This window comes from Penaeus vannamei, chromosome 26 (genome assembly GCF_042767895.1).
Source record: "Penaeus vannamei isolate JL-2024 chromosome 26, ASM4276789v1, whole genome shotgun sequence".
NCBI lineage: Eukaryota > Metazoa > Arthropoda > Malacostraca > Decapoda > Penaeidae > Penaeus > Penaeus vannamei.
The window spans coordinates 18,683,261-18,695,760 of NC_091574.1; the positions used below are offsets into that span (position 1 = coordinate 18,683,261).

General features: G+C 45.5%; 1 protein-coding gene across 1 annotated transcript; it reads left to right on the plus strand.

Annotated features, from left to right (window-relative positions):
• Window positions 1-9,725: 9,725 nt before the first annotated feature.
• On the plus strand, window positions 9,726-10,897 carry LOC113821093 (G-protein coupled receptor Mth2). Its single transcript, XM_027373536.2, has 2 exons — window positions 9,726-9,830; window positions 9,893-10,897. Exons 1-2 carry the CDS (start codon window positions 9,726-9,728, stop codon window positions 10,862-10,864), a joined length of 1,077 nt encoding a protein of 358 aa, XP_027229337.2. The 3' UTR covers window positions 10,865-10,897.
• The last annotated feature ends 1,603 nt before the right edge of the window (window positions 10,898-12,500 follow it).

The following is a 12,500-nucleotide window of genomic DNA, read 5'->3' on the forward strand; positions in this document are numbered from 1 at the left end:
ACCAGGTCTGTGCTACTGCAGCACAAGACCGAGTGATCATAGGGGGAGACTTCAATGCACACATGGCCATGCTGAATCCCCGCAAAAGGCCGAACGCGGCAAGCATTCACATAGCAGAGGTGCTTGAGACATTCCCTGAGATCGCTCTTCTCAACAGCAAAGAACCAACGCATGTGAAGGGAGGGGTCCTAGACCTCACCTTTGCCACTGCAACAATGGTGGAGAGAATTCGGTGGTGTGTCGATGATACGGTTACTAGTGATCACTACGGCATAGTCGCCACACTAATGGATGCAGGTCCAGCCCAAAGACCACATCACATTCCTAAATGGAAAACAGACAAGGCCAACTGGTTTGCCTTAGCTCGATGTCTGAAAGACAATGAACCCAATAACAATAATGAAAACGTGGATGTGCTAGAGGCAAGGCTAATCCAGGCAGCCTCACAAACCATCTGATGGGATCTCTCACCCCATCATTTCGCATCTAGGCCTTGCAGAAGAACTTGCATTCTTGCAGGTTATCAACAAATCCTGGCAAACAGCCACGGTGCCCCAGAGCTGGAAACAAGCCACAATAGTTCCCATCCCAAAACCAAAGGATCCTGGCAAGTACCGTCCCATCTCTCTTCTCAGCTGCCTGGGTAAAACAGCTGAGAAGATGGTACTCAACAGGCTCCGATGGAAAACGGGTCCCCCCCCATGAACACCTGCACGGGTTCACAAGGGGTAAGAGCACTGCTCATAGCATTTCCACACTCTTAAGCACAATCTGCACCTCGCCCACCGTGTTTGTCTTCCTTGACTTGGAGACGGCTTTTGAACTGGCAAGTCCGCTTGCCATTCAAGAGACCCTAATCCACAAAAGAGTCCAAGGCAGACTCTTGGCCTGGATAGCTAACTATTTTAAAAATAGATCAGCAAATGTCAGATTTCAAGGCCACCTCTCACAGCGCATGCCACTTGAAAATGGAACTCCTCAGGGAGGGGTTCTTAGTCCAGCCCTGTTTAATACCGTCATGTCCAACATACTCGACATTCACCTGCCAGAGGGATGCAAGATCATCTCTTATGCAGATGACTTGGCAATCATAGCCTCTGGCAATCACTGCCTTACTAGAGCTCAGCGTTGTCTGAACCTGGTGTCCGAAGAGTGTTATAGGACGGGTCTAAAAATAGCAGCAAAATCCAGAGCAATGGCACTGAGAACCAATGTCAGAAACAAAAAACTCACTATACAGGATATGAATCTGGAATGGGTGAAGGACTATCTATACCTTGGTGTATGGATAGGACACACACTCACTTTCGAAAAGGAGATCCAATACCTGCTTGACAGAACCAAGGAAAGACTGTCAGTCATGAAAGTCATGACAGGGAGATACATAGGAGCAGGACACAAAGTACTAAGATCATTCTATGTACATGCTGTCCGTCCTATTATTGACTATGCATCTGTCGCCCTCATTGCTTCCAGCACAACATTAAAAGAAAAACTGGAAACACTACAAAACGAAGCAGCCAGGATAATTCTAGGTGCACCTAAGTGGACAAAGGTCATCAACCTCCTCATGGAAGCTGATTTACCGTCCATGGACACCAGAATTGATCTAATGGCAGCACAGTTCCTTTCCAAGGTCCTGCAGGCACCCACAAACTCCTATCTAAGACAAAGAGTTCTCAGACGCCTACAACAAGATTACCAGTTGTTTGCGGACAATTCCTGGCTCACACATACAGCCAGAGTTTTGATACGCTTTCAGCTAAAAGATTTATTGTTTGCTAAGGGTATGGACTCCCCTCACCCTGATTACAAAGAACCCCCGCCGTGGGCAAACGAAATGATCGAATTCTCAATTCTAAATCTCACAATGAGAAAAGATCAATATTCCATGCCTAGCCTAAAGGCACAAGCACAAAGGGTCATTGAACAAATAACTCCGCCAGGTAGTATAACTTACTACACGGACGGATCCGTGGATCCAATAAACCATACTGCAGGCGCCGGCTTTGCAACAAAGGATACCACAGCATCCATTAGGGTCACTGACAATGCCTCAACGCTTCAGGCTGAAACGGTTGCGATCATGGAAGCATTGACACACGCGTCCCTGAGGGGAGGGCACGTTGTCATTCATACAGATTCAAGAGCAACTATTGACAGCTTACAGCATAGCATGCCCCCAGATAACATATACCTCTTGACAACAGTACTATACATAGCCCAAAGAATCCTTAGTCAAGGTAGAAGAATCATAAACTGGGTCCCAAGCCACATAGGCATACAAGGGAACGAGCTTGCTGATAAACTAGCCGAAAAGGGCAGGGGTATGCCCCCATTCTCCATGATCGTTAAACCCAGTCGAAGGGGACTGAGCCAAAGTACCAAAGCTGCAGCGTGTGCGGTCCTCCGGGGAGCACATAGAGAAAACATCACAAAATCGCTCGCTGCCAAGTGGTACTCAGATGCTTCAGGCTATGAGCCACTGGCCCTTCCTCCAAATACAAAAAGAGGTACCGAAGTCATACTATTCAGACTAAGACTAGGTTACCAATGCGCTTGGCAAATTATTGACAATGAGACTGGGAGGTTATGTAAACACTGCGGTGAGCCTAACGCCACCCTGTTACATTACTTGCAGAATTGTGTACACACACAATTTCTGAGGCAGGGACCACCCACCACAGCCGCCGGGCTGGTAAAAAAGGTGTGCAACATGCTTTCTCCGTGGCAGCTGGATCGCTTGCTTGCAATCCAGCCGCCGCGATAAGCATGCAGTTCAAAGAAAACATCTGAGCTAACTAGAAATAGTTAACAAAGGCCGGGCCACTCCAGAGAAAAGGCTCGGGCGAAGCATGACTTCGCAAATCTAACTGAACTGTCCGTGGTCAACCAATCAGGTCTCGGTATGCGTCGTCGAGAAGCTGCTGATGGTGAGGGCGAGAGGACAGGCTGTGGACCTGGACCCAACCTGGGGGAAGTATGCTACGCTGCAGGTTGCGGGGGTCGGCTACAATGTCTCCGTTGTTTTTTTTTCAGAATACGTTTTATAGTAAATCTTACAATTCATTAGCATGATAATTATCATTATTACTATCATCACCATCTATTATCAGCATCATCATTATTATCATTATAATAATTCTTGTTATCACCATTATAATCATCACTATTATCATTATAATCGTCTTTCTTATAACTATCATAATTATTATCATTACTATTATCATCGTTATTATTGTTATTTACAGTTGTTATCATCACCATCATTTTCATTCTTCTTATTATTATTTTTATTTCTATTATAATTATCATTATTAATGTTATCATTGTCAATATCATTTTCATTTCCATTATTATTCTGAAAAGGAGTTTATGCTTTTAATAGCGTTGGTTTGTTCTTTACTTAGAATGATAGCACAAAAAGTTCTGAATAGACTTTTATCATTTTTTACCAGAGTTAAGTCCTAGCCCAACTTAGATGCCATTGAATTTGGTGGTGATCCGGATATTATTTGCTAGAAGAATAACTAAAAACAAAGTTATGTACAGATTTTATGATTTTTTTTTATTGCTTACGTTTCTATAAATCATGATCCGGATCCAGGAATTTTTAATGTGATTTTATGTGTGAATATTATTACTATTGTCGAGGAAAATGGGGAGGCTGAGAGTGGAGGTGGCTGCTCTCTTGGAGGTGAGAAGATCTGGCAGCGGCACGATCAGCGCTGGTGGCTACACATACTACTGGTCGGGCCGCAGCGACGGTCACCATCTCCAGAGAGTAGCCATAACCATCTCCAGTAGACTCTAGCCCTCGGTAGTTTAGGTTACTCCGGTCGATGAGTGCATAATGGTAATGAGACTGAAGCTTGCATTTGGCTTCATGTTTCTTATTGCTGTGTACGCTCCTACCGATGTTTGTAAAATTGGCGGGAGATGTTCTACGCCAAACTAGCATGAGTCAGACGGCAAGATATTCGTATTGTCCTGGGTGACTTCAATGCGGTATCTGGCTGTGGGATGTCTATCGGTCCCCATAATTCGGGAGCTGATGCCGGCAGCGAGAATAGCCTCCTTTTTTTCGGGACTTTGCAAGGTTCCAGAAAATGAGGATTTCTGGCTCCTGGTACCAGCACTCGGACTCACATCGCTGGACGTAGTACGATGCGGGTAATGCAGCCAAAGAGATCGACCACATATTCATTAGTACTTGTTGGAGGATCCTCCAGAACTGCAGGGTGTATAGGAATGCCGAGTTCTGTGGTACTGACCATGGATTGGTTGTAGCTTCCCTCTGGGTCCGCTTCAAAACTCCCCAGCGGTCCAATAATCATCCCAGGCTGTTTCAATTGGACAGGCTGAGGGAGAGGGAGTACGCCCGGGGGTTTGCTGAGGCAGTTTCTACTCGTTTTGCAGCGCTCGATAATTTGACGGACCCTGTACTTCTGTGGGACACCTTCAGGCACAAAACACCTGATGCAGCTCAAGAAACGATTGGTAAACGCCTGAGAGCAAGACACTGGATGCCAAAGATGCTCGTCATGCAGCTCGCCTGACAGGGGATCGGGGTTTGCACTGTTCTTAGGTGCGCAGAACTCGGTCAATGTCAAAAATGGACAAGGAACAGTTTATTAGGAGTCTTGCAGAGGAGATAGAAAGCCATTTCTTAGTAACTGACCTTCATCCTGCATACCAAGCCCTGAGAAAGCTGAACTCCAAGCCCTCTTCACAGGTGACAGCAGTTTGCTTAGTAAGTGGCCAGATCATCTCAGATCCTGTTGCAGTGTGGGAGCACTGGGCTGAATATTTTGAGCAGTTGTACAAGGTTGACCCATGAACAGTTAATCTGGATACAGGTAATGCTGAGATTCCGTTGCCGGACCCACACATGTGAGGATCCTCCCTCCCTAACTGAAGTTACAGGGGCGATCTCGAAGCTGGAGTATTAAAGCAGCAGCGCAGGTATATGCGGCATCCCAGCTGAACTGTCAAAGGCTGGTGGTGAATCCATGGCACAACGGTTACATGCTGTCCTAGCTGCCTGACTTGTTGAAGGGTGTGCTTATCCCTCTCTGGAAGGGGAAGGAGGACCGATGGGACTGTAGCAACCAATGAGGCATCACACTACTCAGTATGCCCCGCAAGGTTCTCGCCCACATCCTTCTGAGAGATATCAGAGACCACCTACTGAGGCATCAAAGGCCGGAGCAATCGGGATTCACTCCTGGTAAGTCTACAATAGACCATATCCTTGCACTTCAAGTCATTGTAGAATGTCGTCGTGAGTTTGGGCGTGGGCTGCTACACCTACCTCAAGAAGGCATTCGATATGGTGCATCGGGAATCACTCTGAGAAATCCTGAGACTGAGAGGAATTCCAACAAGGATTATTGGACTAATAAGTCTGTATACTGGTACTGAAAGTGCTGTAAAGTGTGGGAGGGTGGGCATGTTGAGCTTCTTTTCTGTTAATTCATGAGTGAGGCAAGGCTGTGTCCTTGCACCAATACTTTTCAACACTTCCATGGACTGGATACTAGGCAGAGCTGCTGTTCAAAATCATTGTGGAGCAACTCTGGGCATTATCAAGGTTACCGATCTTGACTTTGATGATGCTATTCTCTGAATCACTGGAATCCTTTGTGGTGGCTCTAGATGCATTTAGTAATGAAGCGAAGCCCTTGAATCTAGTGGTCTCCTGGACCAAGCCCAAGATTCAGGACTTTGGGGAACTAGCTAGGAGAACCTGTTTGGTCGGTATATGCTTGCGGCGAGGACATTAAAATCACAGATTTACATACCTTGGTAGTGTAGTTCATAACTCTGGGCTGTCAGACCAGGAAGTCAGCATAAAGATTGGCCTGGCAGCAGGGGCCATGAACTCTCTGGACAAGAGTATTTGGAGATGCTGGTACCTGTGCAGAAGGACCAAGCTATGCGTCTTCAAGGTCCTGATAATGCCAGTTTTGCTATATTGTGAAACCTGGATATTATCCTGTGCCTTGGAGTCACATCTTGATGTCTTTTCTAATAGGTCCTTGCACCAGATCAAGGGGTACTGTTGGCGGGACCACGTGCCAAACCAATGGTTGCAACGTGAGACTGGCACAAGACCTATTACCTGCACAATCTGTGATTGCCAACTTATGCTATATGGCCACCTGACTCACTTCCTTCAGGTTGATCCTACCCACCAGGTCTTGGGTGGAGGAGGCCTGTGGGACGATCTAAGAAGTCGTGGCTTGGGCAAATCGACAAAACCTGTCGTGAGGAGCTCGAGATGGGCCGAGTCCCTGATTAGTGGCTTGCCATGAGCGACCATTGTAGGTACACAGGGAGGATGCGGCTATGCGTCCCCGTCGGCGTTAGCTCCATGATGATGATGATGATGATTATTGCGTCAGTGACCCTATTGATTAGCGGAAGTATGCGCTTTTTGAGTGCTTGTAGCTTTTGACATGGGACTCATCCGGCCGCACTCTTGCTGGTTATCATATTATCCATTCTTATAGTTGGAAAGATATCTGCGTGAGGACGTTTCTGTGTCTCAGAGAAAGAGGAAGGGATAGATGGAGAGAGAGAGGGGTGGGGAGACTGACAGAGAGAGAAAAGAAAGGGAAAGAGAGAGAGAAAGAGAGAGGAAGAGAGAGAAGAGAGAAATATATATATATATATATATATATATATATATATATATATATATATATATATATATATAGAGAGAGAGAGAGAGAGAGAGAGAGAGAGAGAAATAAACATAGAGTATAGGAAGAGTTTCTATCAGCATTAATAGGAAAACTACAAACACTATGCCTGGAATTACTTGCATGTTAAACTTACTTTCGAATTATATTATAATCCTTATGTTTCTTGAACTTGTTTATGGCTTAATGATCTTAAAGTGTCGGTTTTATGTGACTAATAGTAATGCTTTATTTATTGATTATCCTAGAGTTATAAGACGTATGGTTAGAAAGAAAAAATTGAATAACTATCAGTGAGAGGAAATAAACTAAGGGAAAAATGTAAGCAAATCCCGTGAATTAACGATAAAAACGCTAAGCAGACGATTCTAAAATTTAAAGGGGTCGAGGATATCCTGCTTTTCATGGAAATAAATTATTATTTACTTCTTTTGGTATTGGACAATCTTTTGGGAGGAAACAGGATTACCAGTTGGTTAACGATGTTAAAATGGGGATAGCTTAAACTGATGTCATCATTCTATGATATTGAATGCAATTCTGTTTATGACTATTTGTAACAGGCCCTATCATGACATTTTAATTGTTTCTATGATGGTAATCTGAATGAATGGCACCCCGTAAATGTAGGCGAGATGGCAACACTCGACACATCCCGGACCCTCACTCGCACAGTCAGCGTCTCGCAAGACGTTGGGTAATAGGGTATGGACACGCTTCTTCGGCGGTGGCGGCAATTACGCTGAGCAGGCGCTCTGATTTTGAGAATGAAGCCATCTGACATTTGCGCTCTGCTACGCGTGAATCTTTGGTGGGCGCTCGCAGTTTGTATTTCGTTTTCACGCGGGGAAGACGCCGCCGCGAATCCACTGCTGCGTTCCTTGGAATGCAGTCAGGAGGAAACGCATTCGTGCAGGCAAGGAAAGGTTACCTCGACGTCTTGGTCTGGGAGAGGATGCTTCTGCGACGACCTCTGTGGCGAGTATGGAGACTGCTGCTACGACGCGGAAAAAGGACGCTGATCTCGGACCTGCATCTGAGGCTGGGAGGCACCGCTGTGTCTCCCTTGTGAAGGACGAGGGCCAACACATGCGAGCGTCCTGTCCCTCTGGCTGGGTCGACGAGGAGGTCGCGGCGCTGTGTCGGACAGCTTCACTGGAACAAATGTCGTTCCGAGAAGACCCGCTGCTTCACGTGCCGATCACCAGCAGAACGAGCAACGTGACGTACGCGAACTAGCAGTGCGCAATGTGCCATAGTGATACGCATGACGTGGTCTTTTGGAACGTCGACTTGAAGTGCCCCTCACTTATAGGCCCTAGCGAGGTTAAGGTGAATGCGACGCCAAGTGCTTCACGTGCCGATCACCAGCAGAACGAGCAACGTGACGTACGCGTACTACCAGTGCCCAATGTGCCATAGTGATACGCATGACATGGCCTTTTGGAACGTCGGCTTGAAGTGCCCCTCACTTATAGGCCCTAGCGAGGTTAAGGTGAATGCGACGCCAAGTGCTTCACGTGCCGGTTACCAGCAGAACAAGCAACTTGACGTACGCGAACTACCAGTGCGCAATGTGCCATAGTGATACGCATGACATGGCCTTTTGGAACGTCGACTTGAAGTGCCCCTCGCTCACAGGTGACAGCGAGGTTGAGGTGAATGCGACGACAGTGTTTCGAGAGGGCCAGTGGGGAGTGGTCGTGAATGGCAGTGAGCAAGAAGTGCACAAATGTAATCTGACACTCTCCCTCGGAAACATTTGGAAATTCCCTGGGAGATCGTGTAGACTCGTGGACAAGTGCATGGAAAACTGGGATGAGAGGATAGAAAAACTTTGCCATACATACACATCTCACGTAAAAATAAACTGAGAAGTTAGCTTTTGTGCTATTTACAATGTGTCTAGTACCTATGTAGGATGTTATTCCTGGAAATACCCTTCCGTTTATCCTATGTCTAGCACCATCCCTATTCCTTTTACAGTATTGGCTGATTACAGGAGCGGAAACGGTAATAACAATGTAGGAAAAAGAGTGTCTTGGATTCGTTCTCCAGGAAGTATAGGTATCTAGATGAAGTCAAAGAGGACCTGATTCACCCAGACACAGCAGGCAATGCCACTGTCCCTTGTCTTAGCGACGGAACCTGTAGAAACGAGACGATTCTCAAGGACGACTATATTATGGTCAACGACACTGTGGTTATAAAAGTGTCTAATCGCACTTACTATCCTGGGGAGTACGAGGTTGTGGAAGGAGTTTTGGTGTGCTCCTTCGCGTCCGACAAATACTCGGCCGCCATGGGGTGGGTTGTAGTGGACGTGAGGTACCCCCACTAAGCAGGAGTCCAGACTAGGCGAGTCCCCCCTTTTCTAGCCAGCACCAGCACTATCTGTGGGGATCGGCGGTAGCCAGCTGCAGTTTTGCGTCCCTGGAGCCTTTTATTTTTCGTATTTTTATGTTTTATTTATTTTAGCTTTTTCTCACGGCCTCTAGTTTTATTTCAACTTCTTTTAATTATGTAAAGTAAACTTCTTTTATTTTCATTCATTTTTATTATTTACACATTTTATATGAGCCTATATAAAGAGCCTGTTTTGTGCTAGACTCTCTCTTGGGTTGTTGGCTCGTCAGTGCTGCTCACGGAGCGCCCGGCCTCACTGGACGTCTCCTCTGTCTTTTTTTGTTTGTTTCTTCGTTTTTCTACAAGAGAGAAAGATAAGTATATTCATGTTTTGTAAGAGGCCAGTTAGGATGTGTTATATTCATTGTAACTTTTGTGAATATACAGACTGAGGGGATCTCAGGTTTTCCTTTTTATGCTTTGGTTTCGTTTTATCCTTGGTTTGTTTATTTTACTTTTTTATTTGGTTTAAAAAGAAGAATGGGCACGTCTTATCTTAAGAATGAAATGAAATTGATAAAATGGAAAAAGAAAATGACTACATTGATAAACAATAATAGTAGTGAATGGGAAAAGTTAAAGTAAATGATGGTTTAATTAAGGATAAATGTAATGTCTTTTACTAACGGGGTTAAAGGGCTCCAGGGTTGTGACGAACGGGTCATGCTGCAGTACACGCCAGCTACCACCCTTTTGAAAGCAAAAGTTACCCTGTTCGTAAGTTGCACTCTGGAAGACCCGAGTTGTAGTTTGAAAATGTCTCAGCTGGGCGGGGATAACACTACAGGGTGACGCTGGCTGGGCTGAGCGCATCCTCCCTGTGCCTCGTGTTGCATTTGGTGGCCTTCGCCCTCGTGCCTCACCTCAGGAACCTTCACGGCAGGAACGTGGCATCTCTTTCTGTGTCGCTTCTCGGGGCCTACGTCTCGTTCATACTCAGCGTTTTCGCTGATACATCGACGACGGAATGCTACGTGTTCGCGGTTCTCATCTACTACTTGTTTCTCATGTCGTTCTCGTGGATGAACGTCTTGGGCTTCGATGTGTTTTACACGTTCAGGCGAAGCAGAGTGAGGTCCGGAGAACAGTGGAAGAGGTTCTTAGTGTATTCTGCGTACGGGTGGGTGCTTCCCGCGTGCGCCGTCGCTGCGGTGGTAGCGGTGGACCAGACGAGGCCCCCCGGGTTCCCCCCGGAATTCCTTCCGAGTCTTGGGCAGCACCTGTGCTGGTTCGGGCGACGCAAGGCCTTGCTGGCGTTCTTCGGCGCCCCCCTGATCGCCAGCATCATCATGAACGTGGCTTTGTTCGTCGCTACGACAGCCAGCATCACCAAGACGAGGCAGTCAGAGATGCGGAAGACGTCCCCGAGTGAGCCGAAGAAGGAGTTCCTCCTGTACCTCCGACTGGCCGTCCTGATGGGGATCACGTGGATCACTGTGGTGGTGGCCTCGTACCTGGAGCTGGAAGTGCTGTGGTACGTGTTCATCCTGTTGAACACTCTGCAGGGCGTGTTCATCTTCCTGGCCTTTACCTGCAGGGTCAAGGTGTGGGAGGCCATCGCGCAGCCTTGCCAAGCGTCGTCCTCCGTCAGCTGCTGCAGAAGGCAAGAGTCAGAACCTCCGGCGAGTGATCAGAGCGGAATGTTCTCCAGCTCTACCTCGACGAACATGACTCCCGCCGATTCAGACATGTCCATTCACTCCTCAAACACAGTGCTAACGCTCAAGTTTTCGACGATTAGTGCAGTTTAAAATCAAAATGTAAATAATCAGTGTATATATGAATCTAGGTGAATTATAGTGTTCAGGCTGAATTTTGATATATGTATATATATATATATATATATATATATATATATATATATATATATATATATGTGTGTGTGTGTGTGTGTGTGTGTGTGTGTGTATATGTGTGTGTGTGTGCGTGTGTGTGTATGTGTGTGTGTATGTGCGTCTATGTGTGTGTGTGTGTGTGTGTGTGTGTGTGTGTGTGTGTGTGTGTGTGTGTGTGTGTGTTTGTGTGTGTGTGTGTGTATATGTGTGTATGTTTGTGTGTAGGTTTGTGTGTTTCTTCTGCAGGGTAATTACCAAATATGAAATGAATTAAAGTTTATCTATTAGCTCACGCTAAAGAAAATTACAGTTAGTTTTGAAATACTGACGTGTAATCCTCAGGGAAAAACGGAAACTTCAATGCTGCAAAGAAAATGATCGACATGACAGGCAGCATCTTTTATTTTTTTTTATTTTTTTTCTTAGTTCTTTTATCTATTACTAACTACTAGATGACCATCAAATACGCCTTATAAGGTGCATCAGCAACATATTTTAGGAAATGCATTTGTATATTACTGTAAGATTGATATATGATTTTTGTAAATAAACATATTTATTGAAAAGGGATATTTTATTTTAATCTTGTTCAAGCATAATGGTAATGATGATGATGTTTAATCTGATGTGTAATAATGATACAAAATGATAAATGACTGACATGTGATAACTACTAATGTTATAAGCACAATGATTAAGAATGATGTAATTAATAATCACTATAGATAATACATAATACATGATAATACATGGAATGTGAATGTTCATGAATGGTGAATATGAATAATATAAAATGCACAATATAATGGGCATAAATCAGTGTATAGTATGATGAATATGTACAGCGTATGATAATCATAATGAATATGAATAAGAAAAAAAAAGAAAATGAAAGAGAGGGGATATGAAGAGGAGGGATAGGCGGGGAGGAGTAGGAGGAGAAGGAAGAGGAAAAGGGTCAGGAAGAGGAGTAATACGAGAAGGTAAAAGAGAAGGAAGAGATGGAGGAAGAGGGGAAGGAAGAGGAAGAGGGGGGGGGGAGAGAAGAGGAAAAGGAATAGGGAAAGGAAGAGGAATAGGAGATGGATATGGAGTAGGAGGAGTAGGAGATAGAGGAAGAAAAAAAAGAGAAGGAAGGGGATGAGGAAGAGGAAGAGAAAGAGGAGAATAACGAGGAGGAAGTAGAGAAGGAAGAGGAAGAGGAAAAGGAAGAGGAAGAGAGGGAGGGGGAAGAAGTGGAGGAGGGGGAGAAGAGAGAGGGGGAAGAAGAAGGATGTGAAGGAGGAGGAAGTGGAGGAAGAGGCGGAGGAGGAGGAGGAAGAAGAGGAGGCGGAGGAGGAGGAGGAAGAGGAAGATTAAGAGGAGGAGGTAGAAGAAATAGAGGAGGAAGAGGAGGAGGTAGAGAGAAAGGAAAGTGAGGAATAAGAAAAGGAGGAGGGAAAGGGGAAGAAAGAAGATGGGGAGGAGAAAAAGGAGGAGAAAGAAGAGGAGGAGTAGGAAAAGGAGGAAGAGCAAGAGGAGGAGGAAAAGGAGAAGAAAGAATATGGGGAGA